This window comes from Pelodiscus sinensis, chromosome 9, assembly GCF_052426305.1.
Source record: "Pelodiscus sinensis isolate ZL-2025 chromosome 9, ASM5242630v1, whole genome shotgun sequence".
In the NCBI taxonomy this organism is placed as follows: Eukaryota; Metazoa; Chordata; order Testudines; family Trionychidae; genus Pelodiscus; species Pelodiscus sinensis.
The window spans coordinates 18,180,695-18,205,847 of record NC_143060.1 but is presented as its reverse complement, the minus strand read 5'-3'; the positions used below and the strand labels follow the sequence as shown (position 1 = coordinate 18,205,847).

General features: G+C 41.6%; 1 protein-coding gene across 11 annotated transcripts in view; it reads right to left on the bottom strand.

Moving 5' to 3' along the window:
- Window positions 1-25,153, bottom strand: part of PATJ (PATJ crumbs cell polarity complex component) — a 223,638-nt gene that overhangs the window by 101,029 nt on the left and 97,456 nt on the right. For 8 of the 11 annotated variants that reach the window (XM_075936118.2, XM_075936122.2, XM_075936123.2 and 5 more), the window contains 3 exons: window positions 24,382-24,459; window positions 12,985-13,023; window positions 10,879-10,987 (listed from right to left, as the gene is read on the bottom strand). In XM_075936118.2, the coding sequence (XP_075792233.2) occupies window positions 10,879-10,987; window positions 12,985-13,023; window positions 24,382-24,459 (226 nt within the window). The remainder of the gene's footprint in view (window positions 1-10,878; window positions 10,988-12,984; window positions 13,024-24,381; window positions 24,460-25,153) is intronic. The other 3 variants (XM_075936120.2, XM_075936124.2, XM_089780451.1) reach the window with 1 other exon arrangement.

Here is a 25,153-nt window from a genome sequence, read left to right as displayed (position 1 = left end):
TTAGGCATCTGCAGTATCTGAATAAGATCACATCAGGTTTCCCAGCTCCCTTACTGTGTTTTGAAGAATTTAATATTCAAACCTTTCAGTACCAGGACAAAATATATTTAATGACAAATGCTTCAGTACTACTACTTGGACACCTGGCTTGTATTAGAATAAACGATCGTACCTAATATCAAATGAGATTTGAGGCACACTTAAAGATTATACTTCATTGCAACAGCTCTTTTTTTAAAAAAAAACAACCAAGTTGCTTTATTCCCATTCTGTGTCCTTATACAATGAAAAATGCTGAATATTTAGTTTAGGTTTTCCCAGCAGCTTTTAATTCTACTCTAAAAATATTTACCTAACACATTCTTACCAGGCAAAGTGAAGGAAATTCGGCCATCTGTCTCTACATTACAACAACAGATATGAAAAAGGGTAGATTATTCCATGTAACAACAAGGAATTTAGTGGTAGGAATTCTGACACTTTAAAGCATTGACCTGCTGTTGTCAATTTTGCATGCTGGTATCATGCATTTAAGCACATTAAAACAGGGATATACAATGAAACATAAGACAAATAATGTAAAGATACTGTATTCATCTAAGAGTCTCACATAGTATATGTACATGTTCCCAACTGAAAAAAATGGTTTGTGCTACTATTCTCTCGGTCTTTATGACTTGATTAGTTCTGAATGATCATTAAAATACTTAAAATGGTTTGCTGGAAACAACTACAATATATTTATACACATACACACAGACACACACGAATCCTTACCTGGGAACCCCCCCTGAACCATTGCTGTACCAGCATGTACTTCAAGAGATCTGCATTCCTGACAAACATTCAGTGCTGTAAGCAGCTCAAATCCTCATCACACACAGACTCAGTGCTTGTCTTTCTTCCAACGACCTTGGGCCTATTTTTCTGAGAATTTTTCTGCCCTTAAGGGCAAACTGTCAGTCTCTACTATGAGATGCAATCAGTTACACTAATTTCAAGCTACCCACAAGCTAGCAGTTACATCTGTCAGCAAATTAAAGCTGCCTATAAAAGTATGCAGGGAGAAGCAAATCTCTGGTTTCCCACATCTGACCCACTGATGCTCTATGGCTGCTGTTTGTTGCACAGATATACCCTGCTAGCATTAAAAATGACACCCCTATCCCAAGAAACAAGCCCATTAAAAATATAACTATTTATGTTTTTCACAGGTAGTTGCAGATAATATTATGTTTAATGATCCACTCTTACTGCAGAGAGAGAGAGAAATAGTTAATGGCATTAACTATATCTGCACAATTTGTAGTGAAAATTACAGGGGTTATCAGTGAATTTGTGCTAATCTAAGTGATTTAAGAAAGCTGTAAAATGACATTTTTTCATTGCTAAGATGTGTTCTTGCATCATTTTATATGACAGACATAAAACCATGTTAGCATTATTAACATGCAAAAACTTTCAACTTCATCAGTAATTGTCTTTTACTGCCACTCTCAAAACAAGCATCATTGGTTTCATTATAATATGAATACTGAACTGAAATGTTAAAGAGATGTTACATTTCTCATTTTGATAATTTCAGTCTTACAGGTTTATAAGTATAGTCTCTAAATATAGTCAGGTTAGGAATTCCATATAAATTCTTTCCTCCAAATGATGAATCTTTCTAATGAGTAGTTCAATTATTGTGTATCATCATTAATTCACTTGGTTTTAACATTATCTAACCTTTCTTTATAATATGTACGTACAACACAGAGAGAGAACCATCTGTTTGATGGATTATACACAAGTACACAGTAAAATTCCAGACAAATATTTCTAGTTAAAGTTTTACCAGTAGTTCATTGAGAATGAGCTACACTAGATTAAGGAAGTTTATGCATACGGTCCAAAAAGTAATAGCACAGGACGACAAACATCAGGATCTGCATCCTCATGTGGTACAAAAGCTTGCACGGATACTCTAAATTATAAAGCAGCGCCCTTCTGGTCCTTTTAGCAGGGGTGGGCTAGTAATGTACGTATTTTAGCTAATTACACATCTGAATAAGAATAGAAAGAGAAGATTAGCAGTGTAGAGACACATTAAATAAGGATTAACAGGCAGTTCAAAAATGAAAGTCAGTGCTTTATTTATGTAATCCTGGCTATTCTGCATTATCTATGAATGCGCACAAAGCTAAATACACTGGCTAGTATGTTTAGCAAAATTAACATTGTTAAATATAGAAATTGTTAACGTCTCAGCCCCTTCATAAAGGTTCATATACTTATTTCTGCCTGGTCACGTCTTTACGCTCTTTGAAAACCTCATTGGTATTTGCTGTTGATTGTAGTGACATCTATTGGAGAGGCAGTGTTTGACTACAGAAGCTTCCTCATCTTAGTCTCTGGGTAAACATTTTGCAGCAGCAATGAAAATATATTGTGTTATTTTTTCTTGTTTCACAATGCAGCCTCACGCAAAAGGACTTGGGAATAAACTGTAAGCATTCAGATCTCACACCAGTTTCACCGATTTGCACATTCTAGTTCCTCCTTAACACATAACATTTCTTCAAACACTTACAATTATTCAGTAATCTGATTATTTTAATATTTTAAAGTAAGTAATTATTGCATTTATGGCCTTGGTTTCTTCTGTAATTTTTGCACCTTAAATACACAGCATGTATTTGAACATTTTTAAAGGTGTAGAGGTTTGATTTTATGAAAAAAGAATAAGCCATCACATCTCACTAGTTGTGTTTGGAGCCCCCAACTGAGTTCACAGCTCCATTATGCTTCCATCTGTAAAAACATATATGAAGAGATAGTACCTGCCTTTAGGTGCTGAAAACTAACCCTAGGCACCAATCCTGCAAGGAGCACAGTGAAGACAGATTCCCCAACCATTCACTCAGCTCTACTGACTTCAAATTGTCTAAATCCGTGGTGTCCAACACACTTGGCCGGTAAAGCGTGGCTAGTTCACTATAGAAGAACTGGTTGGACACCACGGAAAGAGACAATGAAAAAGGAAAAGAAGTATTTTTATCCCCTCTTATCGATGGGGAACTGAGGCACAGGGAGATGAAGTGAGCCAGGAATTGAACTCAAGTATCCAAAGTCCTAGTGCAGAGCCTGAGCCATAAAACCACTCAGTACAAATCGTTATTTCTTTTACTTTAAAAACCAATATGAATCAATCAGATCTATTTCATTCTCTAAATAAAAGGGAAAACAATGGAAACCATGAAAAATGCCTGCTGAAATGAGAGGATTCTGAGCCCTTGCTAGAGTTAACATCGGTCTTGTTTACTCCACTCATTCTTACCTTTTTATTTTTGTATAAAAATTGAATGTTTTAAGGATAAATTATGATCCTACTCCGCATGCATATAATTCAGTTGTAAAGAAAACAAAATTACATAGCTCCTAATGCCTATGGAAAACCGTGAGAAATGCTTTACTTACAAACTATTTATTTTTCCCCCTTCCAGTCCCAACCTCTTATTACAATAATAATCCACAATAAATGGTAGTTATCTGCATATTCTTAGTACACATTTCTGGCCAGCCACCAAACCAGCACACCAATGCCTACCGATGTACACCATGCTATGGTTACTTTGAAAAAGGCTTCATTTTACAATATTTTTAAAAAATCCTGTTTGAAACCCCCCTATTCTGGGGACTTGGGTTTACTAACCTCATCCTCCACTATGGAAATCTAATTCTTAAAAGACAACTAAAAAACTCACAACACATTTTTTTTTAATAATTCTGAAAATAGTCATTAAAGACAAACCATTTTGAAGTTTTTATATCAGGCTAAAAAACATCCTGTCCTATTGTCTTCTATCCTGCCTGGCTGCACTTTCAGAAGCAGGCTGTAGAAACACTAAATTGGGTGTGTGGATCTCATCTTATCTCATGCCCTGAGGTAAAGCAGTGGTTTGGGGCTACACCTTTGCCACGAAACACCCGTGGGAACACTGTCCTCATGAGGCAATGCTGGATCCAGGATCTTTTGCTGAGATTTACAAATGGCAACACCAGCCTCAGGCTGGAATCGGCTTCCGTGAAGGGAGGCCACATAAATCCATGGTGTCTAACCAATTCTGAAGCAAACTAGCCACACTACACCTGTGGCTAGTGGCCAGCATATTGGACACCAGGGGCATAGGCTGATAGATTAAGGACTGAATTGCTAGCTTAGTCTAAAGGCAGAAAATCCATTTATCCTAAAACTAGAGGCAGTTGGAGTCAAATGCTAGGCATGTCTCTTCCATATTACTGAGTATCCAAAGAGCAATAGTACTCCCAAAATGCTTTCTTCTATTTTTAGCTGCTTCATCTAACCTAACAGATTAGGACCCAAGACACTTTTTTAAATGTTCAGACTCATTTCTGGCAACCAACTTTATACCTGGAATTGAAAGTAAGAACTCTGAAAAGGATCCTTCTGGTTCAATACAGAGCAGTTGATCAATTAAGCATCACCCTATGCTCCGTTTACTATGGCTATAGCTACTCTAGAGACCCAGCAGTGGTGTATCTGCACTCAATGCAGCTGTGCCACTATAAACTCTCTAATTTAGATGCTCTACGCCAACAGGGGAGCACTCTGCTCTTGACTTAACCCAGTTCCAATGAGCAGTGGTAGCCATGTTGGTGGGAGAAGCTCTCCCTTTGATCTAGTTCTGTTCACGGTGCTACTCAGATCAGCCTAATTTATATCGCTTGGGCGGGCGGGGGATGGCGGCTTATTCACACTCTTGAGCAACATAAATTATATTGACATAGTTGTAATGCAGACATAAACTTAGCAAGTGGCCAGAGATAAAGAGGACCAAAGCCTCATCTCCAAAATCTTAAATGGAACAGACACAAAGCTATCTTGATGACTGTCTCAGCCTCTGATTAAGGCTTTCTACAACTGACAACGGTACTGCTAACAACAAGGACAAAATTTGTAGGACCCAGTCACAGAGATTCCTCATCAGCAGCCCTAAGGCTTCGGAACGTCTGTTCTTATGACCAGGATGTAGTCACAGATCTATCTTCAGGTCAAAAAGTAAAAAGACATCCTTTTCTTCTGGCTATCCCATAAATAAAAAATACCCATAATACCACACACACAGGAACACACACAAGTATTTGTTCCTTGTGAGGGAGAGGGGAATCAACATTGACTGGTTTTTCTAAGTTTCCTTCTACTCTGCTGCTGAGTATGATATAGATAACTCTAAAATCACCTTTTCTCGGGAGAGAACCCAGTCATCTCAGTGTCACTCCTACGGGGTAATTACCTTCTGTTTATGTAAAGCTAGCCTCCCAAATGAGGCTTTAGGAATGGACTTCCAAGAATCCTCGCTGGGTGCTCCTGAACAGACACAGTGTTCCAGTCTGTCAATGCCTGCACTGCCAAGCTGATCCAAATGTAAATCATTCTGAAATATCTGTAGACTACTGTAGCATCTAATGGGCGCTGTACAAAATAACAGTTCCCTTTCAAGGAACCCGTTGTACATTTACTTGCTCCTTTTGTTCCACCCAATCCTCCTACTTGCCCACTCTAGACAGCTCTCTCTCACTCCTCCAGGCTTTATGTTGGGGGCCGTCTCACTGTTCTGGTGCACCAATAACTATTGTCTCTTCATGGAAATATTTCATATATTTAGATCATACTTCTCCCCTAAAATCCTTAAATCACAATTCCAATAATAACCCTCTCCCCTTACAAAAAAAAGAAAGGTAGAATGGGTGAACTATGTTGTCTAATCTAGACTGTAAGGTCTTTGGGGCAGGGAGAACAGGAAGAATTGAAGGCCCTGGCCCAGTCCAAGACTACGATTTGACTGGGATAACAGAGAGTTGGTGGGATGACTCGCATGACTGGGGCGCTGTCATAGAATCATAGAATAATAGGACTGGAAGGGACCTCAAGAGGTCATCGAGTCCAGCCCCCTCCCTCAAGGCAGGACCAAGCTCCGTCTACACCATCCCTGACAGATGTCTAGCTAACCTGTTCTTAAATATCTCGGCGGGGGGGGGGGGGGATTGGAGCGCCGGGCGCGCGGCACTCGGCGGGGGGGGGGGGGGGGGGGGAGCGCCGGCCCCGGGCGTGCGGCCCTTGAAGGGGGCCCGCCCCCGGGCGCACTAGTGTCCCCGCCCCCTGGCGCCCGGCGGGCAAATGGCCACGCCCCCTGGCGCCCGGCAACCTCAAAAGGTTGGGAACCACTGCTTTAAGGTGTCATAGGACTCCTAATTTTAACATTATATTCCTTAATTCAGTGTTTTCACCATATGTTCGACAATGATCGCCCTGTGATTAAAATGGAATGACAAATCAGGAAATCTGAGATATATTTCTGCCTGAGAGTTCCAGCAGGTCCTTGTTTACCCTCAGTTTCCCCATCTTCTAAACAGCTGTAATACCACTTCTCTTAGAAGCAAGCTGTGAGAGTTCATTCATTTTTGAATCAAAGAATAATAGGACTGGAAGGGACCTCGAGAGGTCATCGAGTCCAGCCCCCTGCCCTCAAGGCAGGACCAAGCTCCGTCTACACCATCCCTGACAGATGTCTATCTAACCTGTTCTTAAATATCTCCAGAGAGGGAGATTCCACCACCTCCCTTGGCAATTTATTCCAATATTTGACCACCCTGACAGTTAGGAATTTTTTCCTAATGTCCAATCTAAACCTCCCTTGCTGCACTTTAAGCCCATTACTCCTTGTCCTGTCCTCAGAAACCAAGAGGAACAAATTTTCTCCTTCCTCCTTGTGACACCCTTTTAGATATTTGAAAACCGCTATCATGTCCCCCCTTAATCTTCTTTTTTCCAAACTAAACAAGCCCAGTTCATGAAGCCTGGCTTCATAGGTCATGTCCTCTAAACCTTTAATCATTCTTGTCGCTCTTCTCTGTACCCTTTCCAATTTCTCCACATCTTTCTTGAAATGTGGCGCCCAGAACTGGACACAGTACTCCAGCTGAGTCCTAACTAGTGTAGAGTAGAGCGGCAGAATGACTTCACGAGTTTTGCTTACAACACACCTGTTGATACAACCTAGAATCATATTTGCTTTTTTTGCAACAGCATCACACTGTTGACTCATTCAACTTGTGGTCCACTATGACCCCTAGATCCCTTTCCGCCATGCTCCTTCCTAGACAGTCGCTTCCCATCTTGTATGTATGGAACTGATTGTTCCTTCCTAAGTGGAGCACTTTGCATTTCTCTTTATTAAATCTCTGACCATTTCTCTAACTTGCTAAGGTCATTTTGAATTATGTCCCTATCCTCCAAAGAAGTTGCAACCCCACCCAGTTTGGTATCATCCTCCAAAGAAGTTGCAACCCCACCCAGTTTGGTATCATCTGCAAACTTAATAAGCGAACTCTCTATCCAAATATCTACATTATTGATGAAGATATTGAATAGTATGGGTCCCAAAACAGACCCTTGAGGAACTCCACTTGTTATCCCTTTCCAGCAGGATTTAAAACCGTTAACAACAACTCTATGACTACGGTTATCCAACCAATTATGAACCCACCTTATCGTGGCCCTATCTAAGTTATATTTGCCTAGTTTATCAATAAGAATATCATGCGAGACCGTATCAAATGCCTTACTAAAGTCTAGGTATATAACATCCACCGCTTCTCCCTTATCCACAAGGCTCGTTATCCTATCAAAGAAAGCTATCAGATTAGTTTGGCATGACTTGTTCTTCACAAACTCATGCTGGCTATTCCCTATCACTTTATTACCTTCCAAGTGTTTGCATATGATTTCCTTAATTACCTGCTCCATTATCTTCCCTGGGACAGACGGAAGAGTATAAACTGTTCAGGAAGAACAGGCAGAGGAGAAAAGGAGGAGTTCCACTGTATGTAAGAGAGCACTATGATTGCTCAGAACTCCAGTATATAGAGGGAGAAAAGCCTGTTGAGAGTCTATGGGTCAGGTTTAGAGGTGTAAGCAACAGCAGTGATGATGTGGTTGGTGTCTGCTACAGGACGCCGAATCAAATGGATGAGATAGATGAGGCTTTATTCGGACAACTGAGAGAAGTTCCAGATTGCAGGTCCTGGTTTTCATGAGGGACTTTAATCACCCTGACATCTATTGGGAGACCAATACGGCAACACACAGACAATCCAGGAAGTTTTTGGAGAATGTTGGAGATAACTTCTTGGTATGAGTGCTGCAGGATCTGACCACAGGCTGTGCGCAGCTTGACCTGATGCTCACAAACAGGGAGGAGCTAATAGGAAAAGTAGAGGTGGGTGACAACCTGGGAAGCAGTGATCATGAGATGGTAGATATCAGGATCCTGACCAAAGGAAGAAAAGAGAGTAGTAAAATACACACCTTGGACTTCAGAAAAGCAGACTTTAACTCCCTCAGAGACCTGATGAGCAGAATCTCCTGGGATGCTAACATGAAGGGGAAAGGAGCCCAGGATAGCTGGCAGTATTTTAAAGAAGCCTTATTGAAGGCACAGAAAGAAACCATTCCAATGCATAGCAAGAGAAGCAAATATGATAGGAGACCGGATTTGCTTACCGGGGAAATCTCTGGTGAATTTAAGCACAAAAAGGGAGCTTACAAAAAGTGGAAACTTGGACAGATGACTAGGGAGGGGTATAAATGTATACCTCAAGAATGCAGGGGAGTTATCAGGAAGGCTAAAGAGCAATTGGAATTGCGACTCGCAAGGGATGTGAAGGATAACAAGAAAGGTTTCTACAGGCATGTTAGCAAGAAGAAGGTGATCAGAGCAGGTGTAGGGCCCCTACTAGATGAGGGCGGTAACCTAATGACAGATGATGTGGGGAAAGCTGAAGTACTCAATGCTTTCTTTGCCTCTGTCTTCACCGACAAGGTCAGCTCCCAGACTAATGCGCTAAGTGACACAATATGGGACGAAGGTGGACAGCCCTTGGTGGGGAAAGAACAGGTTAGGAACTATTTAGAAAAACTAGAAGTACATAAATCCGTGGGTCCGGACTTAATACATCTGAGGGGACTGAGGGAGTTGGCAAATGTCATTCAGGAGCCTTTGGCCATTATCTTTGAAAAGTCATGGAGCTCAGGAGAGATCCCAGGTGATTGGAAAAAAGGCAAATGTAGTGCAGATCTTTAAGAAAGGGAAGAAGGACGATCCAGGGAACTATAAGCCGGTCAGTCTTACCTCAGTCCCTGGAAAAATCATGGAAAGAATCCTCAAGGAATCCATTTTAAAGCACTTGGAAGAGGGGAAGGTGATCAACAATAGTCAGCATGGATTGATGAAGGGCAAGTCGTGCCTGACCAATCTGATTAGCTTCTATGATGAGGTAACTGGCTCTGTGGATATGGGGAAGTCAGTGGATGTGATATACCTTGACTTTAGCAAGGCTTTTGATAGGGTCTCCCACAATTTTCTTGCCAGCAAGTTAAGGGAATGCGGATTGGATAAATGGACGGTAAGATGGATAGAAAGCTGGCTGGAAGGTCTGGCCCAGCGGGTAGTGATCAATGGCCCCATGGGTCGGGATGACGCTTGGTTTCTAGCAGAGTGCCCCAAAGTTCGGTTCTGGGACCGGTTTTGTTCAATATCTTTATTAATGACCTGGATGAGGGGATGGATTGCACCCTCAGCAAGTTTGCGGATGACACTAAGCTAGGGGGAGAGGTAGATACACTGGAGGGCAGCGATAGGGTCCAGAGTGACTTAGACAAATTGGAGGATTGGGCCACAAGAAATCTGATGGAGGTTCAACAAGGACAAGTGTAGAGTCCTGCACTTGGGACAGAAGAATCCCAAGCATTGTTACAGGCTGGGGACCGACTGGCTGAGTAGCAGTTCTGTAGAAAAGGACCTGGGGGTTACAGTGGATGAGAAGCTGGATATGAGTCAACAGTGTACCCTTGTAGCCAAGAAGGCTAATGGCATATTAGGTTGCATTAAGAGGAGCACTGCCAGTCGATCCAGAGATGTGATTATTCCTCTTTACTCGGCTCTGGTAAGACCACATCTCGAGTACTGTGTCCAGTTGTGGGCCTCCAATTACAGGAAGGATGTGGATGCATTGGAGAGGGTCCAGCGGAGGGCAACCAAAATGATTAGGGGGTTGGAGCATATGACCTACAAGGAGAGGCTGAGGGAGTTGGGTCTATTTAGTCTGCAGAAGAGAAGAGTGAGGGGGGATTTGATAGCAGCCTTCAACTTCCTGAAGGGAGGTTCCAAAGAGGCTGGAAAAAGGCTGTTCTCAGTAAAGATGGATGGCAGAACAAGGAACAATGGTCTGAAGTTGTGGTGGGAGAGGTCCAGGTTGGATATTAGGAAAAACTATTTCACTAGGAGGGTGGTGAAGCACTGGAATGGATTACCTAGGGAAGTAGTGGAGTCTCCATCACTAGAGGTGTTTAAGTCTCAGCTTGACAAAGCCCTGGCTGGATTGATTTAATTGGGATTGGTCTTGCCTTGTGCAGGGGGCTGGACTTGATGGCCTTCTAAGGTCTCTTCCAGCTCTATGGGACTGTACTGGTGGTTTTCAAGCTAGTCAGCACAGCAGCTGCAGTCACCACAGTGGTGACACATCTTATTTGCCTTCATGAAGCAATATCCTCCTGCAAAATGTAGGTCAGCTTAGATCTTGCTCATTGCTTTTTGACCAACTAAGCTAAAAATGAAACAAGCATTCTGAGGGAAACTCTAGGATTCCGTTTGGAAGGGCAGGAGCTTCCACCTTCGGCTTCATATAAAGTACTACTCACTCTGATGGAAATTAATCCATAAACAGAACTTGCAACTATTGTGTAGCATGATCACACAGATTCTATTCCATAAAAATACAATACACTTCTCAAAGAAACATGGTACTACTTACCCTCTGTATAAAAATCCTCCTCCTCAACAGCATCCTCCTCTGAGTGGAGTTTTTTGGGTGCTTTATAAGGCGGTGGCAACTTCATAGGAGGTGGTGCTCCACCTTTTCTCTGATGGATTAAAAACAAAATAAAGAGGTTTCAAACATTTCGCCAAGTATCTTAAAAATTACTTTTTTCTTCTCCACAGACTAAGGCTAACTATGGACATACACTAAACTAGAGAATAAGTATTTCTTAAAATAATGCATTTTAACTCCTCCTTTTCCAAGAAATTTTACAAATGAAAAATATTGCAAGAGACTCTGAAGATAAAAAGAAAATGAAATAAAATAATATAAAATGGACTGCACATTTATTGACTCAAACAATACTGTAAACCTATTTAGTAAAGTATAACAAATATGTGACCATTAAGCCAAGGGTTAAAACAGAACATAAAATATTATTCTAGCACGGATATTAAACTTTTGTTCACCTTCCATCACCATTTAAAATCAAAAACACTTTTGGGAAGCAAAATAAGAACAGACCCTCCTATTGCTCCTAGAAGTATAATATGACAATATTTCATCTACATTTTGGCTCCAATTAAAATACAATTTGAATAATAACTTACAATAAAATTCTATTACCTCACATAAATACAGACAGTTCCTATAATGATGCATATAGCGACGCATATCAGGTATGAAAAGAGAGCTCTGGAATCTAATGAAAACAGAAGCTGATACATCCATCCGTTTTTATAGTTCAAAGTAACTGGAACACATTTTAGGATAGCTACATGATTTCACTAAATTATATTCAATTACATCCCCTACACTCACACCACTAATAGCAGGATGCACTTTAGCAAGTGAACAGTGAGTACAGTAGGCCATTAGAGCAACAAAAATGCCTGCTATGAATTTTCTTAATCGTTAGGAATTATCATTTGGGAATCAAACATCAGATGTGAAGTAATATTTTCCATTGCGTACAATGAAACGAGGACCTGCACATAGATTCATACAATATTTTATGTAAAAATTTATTTTAAAATATTCTAATAATTACTATGCAATGTGATCTGAATACAAAATTGTAAAGAGATAATACAATGGATATCATCCAGTCTATTTAAAAATTATTACAGCAGAGTGCTGCTCTGAGGCCAGCAAAAGAGTACTAAATCAAATAAATGCCATCAATTTGAAATAAACGTATCTAATGAAAGGATCTCAAGGAAGCAACAGTTGTTTCCCAAAAGTACACAACAAAAAAAGTGAACTCTTCATACATGCACAATCTGAAATATAACCAGAACTAGAGGTCCAGCAAGTGACACTCATTTTTTGTATTCTAAATTCTTTAATTGGTAGAAATGGAGATGGAGATGGAGATGGAGATGGAGATGGAGATGGAGATGGAGATACTGCACGACACACTTCCAAAAGCCCGTGACAAATCAGAACCATTACTACTTTAGAGTCCCTTATTAGCTTTTCATTCTTTAGAATTTTTTTCCAGCTCTTTCAAAATCAACACTAAGCCCCCTCAAAGCTTCAGATAAGCAAGGTTTTCCCATCATATTAAGGTTACAGACACTTTAAAAGGATTGTAATGGTCGTCATAACCAAAACAGATTTTTACTGGCCCAGGCTTTAAAAAAGGCTAACATAAATTTGCTCCCTCACTTCCTGATTTTTTTTTGTAAATATCATCATATAGAGTAATCCAAAGCATATTAATGTCAACTGGAATTTTTTTTATTGACTTCAATGGGGTCCAGGTCAGATTTTCAAAAAGAAAGCATTTTGCTGATTCAATATACATACATGCTAATAAACTTCAAACATGTATATTCCATTATTCACTAAATGCTTGAAAGATGCACATTTTGGCCTAATTGCTAAACATTGTGTGCATTCAAACTTTTGTTGCTCAAGAAAACGAAAGTCTATTTTCAAAAGGCAAGCAAAACACAAAAAGCCACTACTCTCTTGGTTTCCTGCTAAAGTGGTAAGATTTCATACTGGAACAGTTCAGACAAGTTCAGGAATTTACTCACAGAAAGTAACAGAACATTTGTTGTGAAGAGTCAGCAAAATTAGCATGTGACCTACCTGATTTTCGGTGGGGCTGCAAGATTTAGCTGTTGGCTCCTATATTTAAAGAAACATTTTAAAAATTTTGAACTTTTTTCCTGTTACAGAGGTAAAGTTAAAACAGCATTAATCTGAGTATCTTTTGATTTTTGTATACCATAAAGCCTCTTTTCCCCTCGTTTCCTATTCCAAACTCACTTCTTTCTAGCAACCATTCACACTTGTATTTCAACCTAAAAAAATTCTAAGTAAGTTTGCTACTCCTTACATCTAGACCCAAAGTGGGATTTCAGAAAAGCTTGACAATAAACCTCAATTTTTTTTTTTTAAAGAAACATTACTGGTAGTTGCATGGCATAAGCCCAAAATACAACGGACAGAATGATAGAAATGTTTCTAAATTAGACACACTTTCAAACATGAATAAAAAAAGCATTTCCATTTGTTACCCATTATGATTAGCAGAATAATAGAATAATTTTTTTAGAATAGCAGAAATGGGCTGAAAATTCTGTTGGATCAGAGCTGTATGACATTTCATGTTTGCATTGCACCTGAACTTAATTGTAAATCAAATACTACAATTCAAGATTTTGGATGATGAGATTTTGTTGATGAGGTATTTCATCTTGCCCTAACAATGGGCCTTATTGTACGTATGCCTTGATACAAAGCCCAAATAAGTCAGTGGGAATCTATATTAAAACGGAAGGGCTTTGTATCAAGGCACACACATTATTTGTACTTTACCTCAGCAGCAGCAAAAATAATAAAAGTCACTAATTGCATTTTTTCCATTTTACAAACAGTCAGGGAAGCATGTCTACCTTAACAGAACAGCTTCTACCAACCAGGTTCATTCAGGGTAATTTCAACACTGACTTCTGAAGAAATTTCTAATGAGATTCTCACTTATCTTGAACAGTGTCCTCAGACCACTTAGGTTTTTTATTTGCATGAGGGGCATATTTATAGATTGCAGAATAAGGAAGTTTCAATTCCAGGCACGGATTTGTCATCTGTGATCAATATGGCTCAAAGGCAATAAATGAAACTCTGTTGAAACTATTCTGAGAACCAAAACCTTCTCCCATCTCCTCTATGCCTCATTTGCTAACAAACTCCTCATCAGGACTCATCTATTTTATATTTTAGCAGTTCTTAACCAACGCAGTCTTTGTCATGGACTCTCACACATCATCTGCTTACATTGCTAAGAAGATCACCTCTGTAAGGTCAAGACTTTCTGCCCAAATCTAGAAGCTGGAGCTCATTAGCCACTGCCATACATGGAAAGTTCACTTCCCCCCCATAATAACGAAAAAGGGGACTTCTCCTAATTTGCCTCTACAAAACCAGCTTTCCGCCTGGTTTTCAAAGAGTTTTGTAAAGCTGAAACCATCTACCTCCAGGAATGGGATGTACGAGCAAGCCATCATTAGCCAGACAATTTCACATCCCTCTCTTCAGTTCCTACTTGTTCTCAGGAAATTATTCCAAGAGGCTCTTACTGTGGTCCTCTTCTCCATCATTTCATCCTGGATCATCTCATTGTTTCAACCCTGGATATCGTGGTTACACAAATGACATATATATTTATACCCTACTACCTGACAAGCTCACTTCCTCCAGACCAGTGGTTCTCAACTCGTTTCAGTCCACGGACCATCAGGCCAATCAAAAAATTTTTATGGACCACCTCCTTTTTGAGACATGATAAAAAAGAGCAGACAACAAATATTTTGGTTTGAAATTTATTTCTTACTAACAGATTTTTGATGCCTGCCCACACTGTGTGACTTTGGACAATGTTCCTGTGGACCACGGAAAAAGTCACCATAGACCACCAGTGGAGAACCACAGCTCTAGACAGTCAGTTCCTCGCTTTCTCATAACATCCTACTTCTCTAAGCTTCTAGGAGCTAAGTCTTCCTACTGATACATTCCATTCTCCCCCCAGGTCTCTGATTACTTCCCTTAATTTTACTTCCAAGGTCAGAAATGGGGGGGGGATCAGCCTCAACCCTGAATTGTCTTCCATTCTCACATTTCCTTTATCTGTACATTAACCTCCAGAATATTGGCTGAATTGGACTGTATTTTGAAACTGCCACTACTGAACTCCCCATTTCATCCTTTAATCACTCAGTTAACTCCCACTATTCTGTCCTTTATGTAGCTTCTAAATGTCAAGAAATTCAGAATATTGCAGCAAGATCATTCTTGCCATTCAGGAGACAAGACCATCCCTTTTAATCTCTGTCACTTTCACTAGCACCCAGATTTCTTCAACCACCATTTGCTAAACACCTTCAGTGCTGGTTGCTTTCACACCTCTGTCACTGAATTGGTTGATGCTGTTTAACTTGTGCCCTATATACATCTCTCCTTTCCTCTGTCAAATCCATAATTTTCTTCACTTTCATCCCCAGAAAGGCCCAGTTATCCCTCACACAACTCATATAAGACTTCCACCTCTCCCTCTTCTGTTTGTTGCTTAAACTCTCTCCTGGTATCCCTCTGCTCACAAGATCTCCCAGAAACTTGCCCCAAATTGGCTCCATTCACTCTAGGTCCCCTCCAAGAGCCCACTTGTCTCTCTCATTCCCTTCTTGCCACTCAAGGTCCAAAACCTACTGAAGGCAGTGGAGAGGCTTATTGCGAACAGGAGCAGCTAACAGGGAGTTTGGAGAGGGAGTTCTCCAGGTAAAAGAGGAGTAAATACGGGACCCTTGTGGTAAGTGGCTGTCTGTAGTGTATGTCTGTGTGTGTGTGGGCGGGGAGGGGTTATTTGCTGTGTGCTGAGCTTGTGTTTGTCTGTTTGGTTTGTTTGTTTGAAGGAGCTTCTAAAAGGTTTGAAATCTAGAAGTCAGTTAATTGGCTGAGCCTCAGTCAGGGGGAGTGGCTACCAGGGCTTTATAAGCCTGAGAGTCAGCAAACAGGGAGCTTGCGAACAGGAGCAGCTAACAGGAAGTTTAGAGAGGGAGGTTAGAGGGCACTAGTGACTTCTGACCTTCTTTAAACATTCTTTTAAAATAATCTATATTTAATAAGCCCAGTTTATACTTAAACTTATTCATAAGAAAAATGGAGAAAGAAGCCCAGGAGCAGAGTGAAGGCTATCCTGTTTATTGTGTCAAGTGTAACATGTATGATTACCTGCCCTGTGGGTGGGTGGCGTATGTGTGCACCTGTTGCAAGGAGCTCCTGACCCTCAGACCGCGTTCAGGCTTTGGAGGCTAGGGTGGCTGAACTGGAGGAGCTAAGGGTGGTAGAAAGATATGCTGATGAGACTTTCCGGGACACTGTAGTACTGTCCCACCTCCAGTCTGAGAGCCCCAGTGCTCTTAAAGAGGATGAAAATCTCAAGGGAACAGAGCATTCAATGGGAACGGAGGGATAACTGGCGTTCCCTCCCCCTCAGAGGTGTTAGGAAGAGGCAGGTGTTAGTAGTGGGTGATTTGATCGTTAGAAACATAGATAGTTGGGTTTGTGATGACTGGGAGAACTGTATGGTCACTTGCCTGCCTGGTGCGAAGGTTGAGGATCTCTCGAGGCATCTAGATAGGATTACGTGTAGTGCTGGGGAGGAGCCGGTGGTCGTGGTACATGTAGGTACCAATGACGTAGGGAAGGGTAGGAGAGATGTCCTGGAGGCCAAATTTAGGTTGCTAGGATAGAGACTGAAATCCAGGACCTCTATGGTGGCATTCTCGGAAATGCTTCCAGTTCCACACGCAGGGCCAGGTCGGCAGGCAGAGCTTCAGAGTCTCAATGCGTGGATGAGACGATGGTGTAGGGAAGAGGGGTTTGGATTTATTAGGATCTGGGGACACTTTTGGGAGAGGGGGAGCCCATACAGGAAGGATGCGCTCCACCTAAACCAGGGTGGAACCAGACTGCTGGCACTAAACATTAAAAAGGCCGTAGAGCAGTTTTTAAACTAAGAGATGGGAGAAAGCCGATTGGTGCGGAGATGCACGTAAATCAGATGGAGACTTCTCTTAGAGATTCTCTAAGCTGTAGTCAGAAAGAGAGGAGGGGAGAGGACAAACCATGGGCCAGAGTAGACAAACAACCGCATATAAATGAACCCAATGCATCAGGGAAGGGCAGACAAATAAGCAGTGGCAAATTTTTAAAGTGCTTCTACACAAATGCTAGGAGTCTGACTAATAAGATGGGTGAACTAGAGTACCTCGTATTAAAGGAGGAGATTGACATAATAGGCACTACTGAAACCTGGTGGAATGAGGAAAATCTGTGGACACAATCATACCGTGATATAAAATATATTGACCGGGCAGAGTGGCATTGTATGTGAAAGATAATGTAGAATCAAATGAAATAAAAATATTAAATTAATCAACATGTTCAATAGAATCGCTATGGATAGTAATTCCATGCTCCAATAATAAGAAATTAGCAGTAGGGATATATTACTGACCACTTGACCAGTGTCAGATACAGACACTGAAATGCTGAGGGAGATTAGAGAGGCTACCAAAATAAAGAACTCTATAATTATGGGGGATTTTAATTATCCCCATATTGACTAGATACATGTCACCTCAGGAAGAGAAGCAGAGAGAAAATTTCTCAATGGCTTAAATGACTGCTTCTTGGAGCAGCTAGTACAGGAACTCACAAGGGGAGAGGCAATTCTCGATTTAGTCCTGAGTGGAGCGCAGGATAAGGTCCAGGAGATAACTGTTACAGGACCGCTTGGGAATAGTGACCATAATATAATAACATTTAATATTCCTGTGGTGGGAAGAACACCTCAGCAGTCCAGCACTCTGTCATTTAATTTCAAAAAGGGGAATTACACAAAAATGAGGAGGTTAGTTAAACAGAAATTAAAAGGCACAGTGACTAGAGCCAAATCCCTGCAAGCTGCATGGAAACTTTTTAAAGACACCATAATAGAGGCCCAACTTAAATGTATACCCCAAATTAAAAAACATAGCAAGAGACCTAAAAAAAGAGTCACCAGGGCTTAACCACCATGTAAAAGAAGCAGTGAGGGACAAAAAGACTTATTTTAAGAAGTGGAAGTCCAGTCCTAGTGAGATAAATAGAAAGGAACATAAACACTGTCAAATCAAGTACAGGCAGTCCCCGGGTTACGTACAAGATAGGGACTGTAGGTTTGTTCTTAAGTTGAATTTGTATGTAAGTCGGAACTGGTACATATTGTAGGGGAAACTCTAGCCAAACATTTTTTTTAGTTTTGGATAGCATAGGGAAAGGTTAACTCCCCTCTAATGTTTGTTTTGCTGTCTGTTCCCCTGTTCAGAAGATTTCACATCTATTTCTGTCCCTGTGACAAACTCAGGACTAAAGGAGTAACTCATCAAATACCAAACAGCTCTGCACCATGCTTTGAGCTAATAGCTTTATTTCCACACACCACCCAGGGTTCTAGGAGGAGGGTCCTTTTTTTGCTAACACAATGAGGCCAGCACTTTGTTTGTTTTGGTGGAGTCTTTGTTTGCCCAGGGAGCCCAGCATGTATAGGGGGAGGAGGGGCGGAGAGGCTGCTTTTGTCTGCTGTTCAGCAGCCTGTTGCTCAGGGGAGGGGGCAGCCTGTTGCTGGCAGGGGGGGAGGCGTGCGGCGTGCAGGATGCGAGGCCGCGGGGGGGGGGGCAGCGGGCGTGGGGAGGCACTTTTCCTCTGCCCGGCAGCTCTGCGGGATCCCTGTCCCTGTGGCCAGCTGCTGCAGGCAGAGGCCAGTTGGAGCCGGCCGAAGAGGAGGAGGAGGTGGATTCTAGGACCCAGGTGAGCGAGCCCCGGGGACGCTGCTGCGCTCCGGGAGCCCGGCATGTATAGAGGGGAGGAGGGGCAGAGAGGCTGCTTTTGTCTGTTCGGCAGCCTGTTGCTCAGGGGAGGGGGCAGCCTGTTGCTGGCAGGGGGGTGGGGGGGGCAGCGGGCGTGGGGAGGCACTTTTCCTCTGTCCTGCAGCTCTGCGGGACCCCAGTCGGAGCCGGCCCGAGGAGGAGGAGGATCCTAGGACCCAGGTGAGCGAGCCCCGGGAATGCTGCTGCGCATGTGCGGGAGTTGCCTCACCCCGTTCGTATCTAGGGATCCGACGTAAGTCGGATCCACGTAAGTCGGGGACTGCCTGTATAAAAATGTAATAAGAAAAGCAAAAAAAGATTTTGAGGAACAGCTAGCCAAAAACTCAAAAAGAAATAACAAAATGTTTTTTAAGTACATTAGAAGCAGGAAGCCTGCTAAAAAACCTGTGGGTCCCCTAGATGATCGAGATATAAAAGGAACAATCAAGAACGATAAAGCCATTGCGGATAAACTAAATGATTTCTTTGCTTCAGTCTTCACAGCTGAGGACATTAGGGAGATTCCCAAATCTGCACCGTCTTTTGTGGGTGATGAATCTGAGGAACTGTCCCGGATTGAAGTGTCATTAGAGGAGGTTTTGGAACAAATAGAAAAACTTAATGTTAACAGATCTCTGGGAGCGGATGGCATTCATCCAAGGGTTCTAAAAGAACTCCAATGGGAAATTGCTGAACTATTATCTGTGGTTTGTAACCTATCCTTTAAATCGGCTTCCGTACCTAATGACTGGAAGGTAGCCAACGTGACACCAATATTTAAAAAGGGCTCTAGAGGCGATCCTGGCAATTACAGACCTGTGAGTCTAACTTCAGTACCGGGCAAATTAGTCGAAACAATAGTAAATAATAAAATTGTGATGCATGTAGAAGAACATAATTTGTTGGACAAAAGTCAACATTGTTTCTGTAAAGGGAAATCATGTCTTACTAATCTATTAAGAGTTCTTTGAAGGGGTTAACAAACATGCAGACAAGGGGGATCCAGTAGATATAGTATACTTAGATTTTCAGAAAGCCTTTGACAAGGTCCCTCACCAAAGGCTCTTGTGTAAATTACATTGCCATGGGATAAGAGGGAAGGTCCTTTCTCAGTGGTTTGAGCATTGGCCTGCTAAACCTAGGGCTGTGAGTTCAATCCTTGCGGAGGCCATTTAGGGATTTCGGGCAAAAATTTGTCAGGGATGGTACTTGGTCCTGCTGTGAAGGCAGGGGACTGGACTCGATGACCTTTCAAGGTCCCTTCCAGTTCTAGGAGATAGGCGATCTCCAATATTATTATTATTATGGATTGAGACCTGGTTAAAAGACAGGAAACAAAGGGTAGGAATAAATGGTAAATTTTCAGAATGGAGAGGGGTAACTAGTGGTGTCCCCCAAGGGTCAGTCCTGGGACCAATCCTTTTCAACTTATTCATAAATGATCTGGAGAAAGGAGTAAGCAGTGAGGTGGTAAAGTTTGCAGATGATACCAAACTGTTTAGGATAGTCAAGACAAAAGCAGACTTTGAGGGACTCCAATAAGATCTGACCAAACTGAGCGATTGGGCAACAAAATGGCAAATGAAATTTAAAGGACAAGTGTAAAGTAATGCACATCGGGAAAAATAACTCCAACTATACGTACAGTATGAAGGGGGCTAATTTGGCTATGACAGATCAGGAAAGAGATCTTGTAGTTATCGTGGATAGTTCTCTGAAAACTTCCACATAGTGTGCAGCGGCAGTCAAAAAGGCAAATAGGATGTTAGGAATTATTAAGAAAGGGATAGAAAATAAGACACAGAATATCTTACTGCCCCTGTATAAAACTATGGTATGCCCACATTTTGAATACTGTGTACAGATGTGGTCTCCTCACCTCAAAAGAGATATTTTGGCCTTGGAAAGGGTTCAGAAAAGGGCAACTAAAATGATTAGGGGTTTGGAACGGGTCCCATGTGAAGAGAGGTTAAAGTGACTGGGACTTTTCAGTTTAGAAAAGAGGTGACTGAGGGAGGATATGATAGAGGTCTATAAAATCATGAGTGGTGTGGAGAGGGCGGATAAAGAAAAGTTATTTATTAGTTCCTATAAAAGAAGAAGTAGAGGACACCAAATGAAATTAATGGGTAGCAGGTTTAAAACTAATAAAAGAAAGTTCTTCTTCACACTGCGTGTAGTCAACCTGTGGAACTCCTTGCCAGAGGAGGCTGTGAAGGCTAGAACTATAACAGAGTTTAAAGAGAAGCTAGTTAATTTCATGGAGGTTAGGTCGATAAAAGGCTATTAGCCAGGGGATAGAAATGGTGTCCCTGGCCTCAGTTTGTCAGAGGCTGGAGAAGGATGGCGGGAGACAAATCGCTTGATCATTGTCTTCGGTCCACCCTCTCTGGGGCACCTGGTGCTGGCCACTGTCAGCAGACAGGCTACTGGGCTAGATGGACCTTTGGTCTGACCCAGTACGGCCGTTCTTATGACTTCAAAGGCCTTTGGATCAGACCTACAGACAGGCTACAGAATTTGTCCTGAAAGTGGAGGGCAAGGTGGAAATTCACATCACTGTCTATTGGACTCATAAATTTAGGCTTCCAAAGTACCTAACTATATCACATATTTGGATTGACGCACCTTTTCCAAGGGGCAAGCAAACAGCATGCAGGATACACAACACAACTTTTATATTTAGTTTTCCCATAAGAAGCCCAAGCTTTGTAAACAGTTCTCATAGAGACTATTTTTAAAATTATTAACACATGCAAGTCACTACAGATTAGAACAAACACCAGTGAGTAACAAAGGAACTAAAAATAATAAATCATGTACGAAGAACAGCTTTTTACTAGTTGGATATTTTGCTTTCAAATCTAGTTGTTTTATGAGACTTTGAAGACTAGACTATAAATATCAGTGATTTCCCACAGAAAAGCGGCTAATAACCCACTAAGTCACGTTTATTTGAAGCACAGTACGTCTGCTTTATGAATTAATGTTCAAAGCTTAAAAGAAGGTATACACTTATTCTCTAAAGCTGTTCTATTATTCCACTCATCACGGTACAGTTCCCATAGAAGGGTTACTTTCAACAGCTTTGAAAAAGGGCTTGCTTCTTGATTTTCTATAGCTTTAGCATTCAACACACTGGGATCCTAGAGATTAAAGGCAGCAAAATTGCAAGTGAATGGGCTTTCTAGATAACAAAAATAGATAAAACCAAGAAAGAAGTATAGTAACTGCTTACAAGTACTATTCACTGCCATGAAAGCACTAGCTTCCTTGCTTTCCTGGGATAACCTGAAAACTCACAGATCCTGAATCACTCTGAAGTAGCCTGCAAAACACTTTCTAAAGCAATGAGGGCTTTGAGTTCACTTTTAATATTATAGAACTGAACAAGCACAAGCATCTATGGGTCAGTGTACCCAATCTAGTGATGATTAATTTGGTTAAACTCGGCCAAAATACATACTAGTGCTATCCCTACACTATTTCAGTTGCAAAACCCTCTGGCTACACATTCCATCATCCCCAGCTTCTTTTCCACAAGCAATGCATCTGGGGAAATTTTTGAAGGCAACTGATGCATTGCAGGACAGCGATGGGGAACCAGAAGAAATGTTTGAGTATGTCTGCTATCACATAGCCACTAAAATTAATTAGTTATTTAATCAATGAAGTTTACAGAAAAGTACACCATTGTAAGGAATTATTAGACCATTTGTAAATCAACCAGAGGCGATTTGGGGCATGTGTGTTTGTGGACACAAAGCATTGGGCTATAAACTGGTTTACATCCCCTAATTACTCTAGAGTAAACCAGGACAGAGTTACCATTGATAATTTCACTCCCCCTCACTCTAAGGATTCTCTCTGTGTGCAAGCAATAGTTTGCCTTTTTTTCTGAAAATGGTTTGAGAAGCCACTTAACCAGTTCAAAAACTAGGCAATTCTGCATTATGGAGAGATGCTAGTGACCCGCCAGTTGAATGGTAACCAGTTTTCTACTGTAAGTCTGATTCTGATCTCCCTCCAGAATGCTGCTCTAGATATGAAATTGTACATCTGCTCTCCAGCCAAAGGAAGATTTATTATCATTTGGGGATTGGAAAAAAGGTTACACATTATACTTTTTTTTAATGCCTTTGCCTGCCACAGGGACAGACAGCAATAGAATCTTCACTGGGCATGGAGTCGAGAATAACATCTCCACAATGGGTAGCAGATTTGCCGAGTAAGCAGTACAGAGACACGCCTAAAAGCGAAGGCTTTATTCACAAACAAGCATACTCAATAAAATAGATATTACAGTAAAACTCCAGTGGTCAGGCATCCAATGGTCCAGCACCCCGATGGTCCGGCACTATCTGGAACCCGGAAGTGCGCCAGGCAGCCATACAATTGGAGCTGCTCTGCCCCCGGCTTCCCTGATTCAGCTGCTGCTGAAACTGACCAGTGGCTGACTCGGGGAAGCCGGGGGCAGAGCAGCTGGGGTGCTGCCGTGTTGGTCCCCTAGCGTCGGCCCTCGGCACTGTGGGACCAACCCGGCAGCACCCCATCTGTTCTGCCCTGGGCTTCCCGGAGTCAGCCGCTGGTCAGTTTCAGGGTGGGGACGCCTAGGGCAGAGCAGCTGGGGTGCTGCCGGGTTGGTCCCGCAGCGCCGAGAGGCGCATCCCCCCCACTCCACCCCAGATCCCTCATAGCCCCCCTTCCGATAGTCCAGCATATCTGATAATCCGGCACCCCCTGGGTTCTAAAGGTGCCATATTATCAGAAGTTTGCTGTACTAAAACACCAAGGCACCTCAGTTTAACAATTCTGGTCAAAGTTTAGGCACCAAAATACATTATCTGATCTTCAGAGATGTTGAACTTCCACAGCTCCAACTGATGGTCATGAAAATCAGACCATTGCGACTCAATTCAGTAAAGTACTTGGGCACACGCACACACTCAATTCCTGTGAGGTCATTGTGTTTTGAATCTTGTTTAAGTGCCTTTCTGAATATGAATAGGATTACTCAAGTGCATGATGTACAGCACTTGCTTAAGTGCTTTGCCGAATCAGGGCCTTATTAAGGCATCAAACCATCAACATTTCTGCCAATATTTTTTACAAGGAAAAAATCCAAACAAAAAAGCCAGGAAATTCAGAGTTAGGACTCTGTAAGCAATTTTAAATACATGCCAGCATCTCAAGAGAAACACATAACACCCAACAATATCAAATATGTGCAAAGACTCATGTCATTAACCTTTTTTTCCCAAGAAACTACACCGTTACTTTCACTATTATTCTATTTTCTAATGTCCATCATGGCAACTGCCAATCACAAGCTGTAAAAGAGGGATGCTGATTCTTACTCATCTTCACAAAGCACTTTGAGAGCTACAGATAAAAACTATACAAGTGCTACATTTTATTGATATTAAATATTAATTATTGTAGTTAACATGCATACCATTTTGGCGTCATTTACCACTTTTATTTAAGGTAAAAAGATAAGTATTCATTTAAAAGCTACATTATATCATATCTCACCCAGTAAAGCTTGTACATGACATACAAATGGAATGAATACCTTCTCGTGTTTGGTTTCTTTTTCGGCGTCCTGGTCTTCCTTGGCTTTATTTATCTTCGACTGTACCACAGTGCCCATCTGCAAAACAGGATGTAGACATGTACTAATAATCTATCCATCTATAAATAAAACACATAGTACTATGTTAAAAGTACATCACAATTGCACAATCAAGCACTCATAAGTTAGGAAATGCCAGAATCAAGGTTGACAGTGCAACTGGAATTTGTGCTTTGTGCATATGCATTGTGAAACGATCTTTAACTACATGACCAAGGACTATTTTTTTCCCCCCACAGGAAGCCTGCCTCACTTATTGCACAACGCAGACCTGTCTTAGGGAGAATAAGCATTGTATAGAGTAATGGAGTAGACTGTTGTTTGTAGACCCCTCATTTCAATTATTGCAGAAGTTGGTAAATGTGTAGTGGTGAGGTGAGGCAGTAGACTCCAAGAAGACAAAGAAAGATCACATGATTAAGACAGCCGAATGCTGCCTTGGAGAACTGGATTCTATCCCTCTCTTTGCTAGAGTGACTACTGATAAGCAGGTTACCACAGTAGTCACTAACTGTAAATGCCTCATTTTTGGGTGTCCGATTTGCAGAAGTGTTGGGCACTCACAGCTGCAAATGAACAACAGCAGTTGTGCTTTGAATATAGGAAGTGCTACGTAATCTTATAAATATTTCTGAAAGTTTGTTTGTCCCCAAAGATCTCCAAAACAGTAAGAGCTAGAAACACCACATTTTGCGTGGATACTACTGATTTC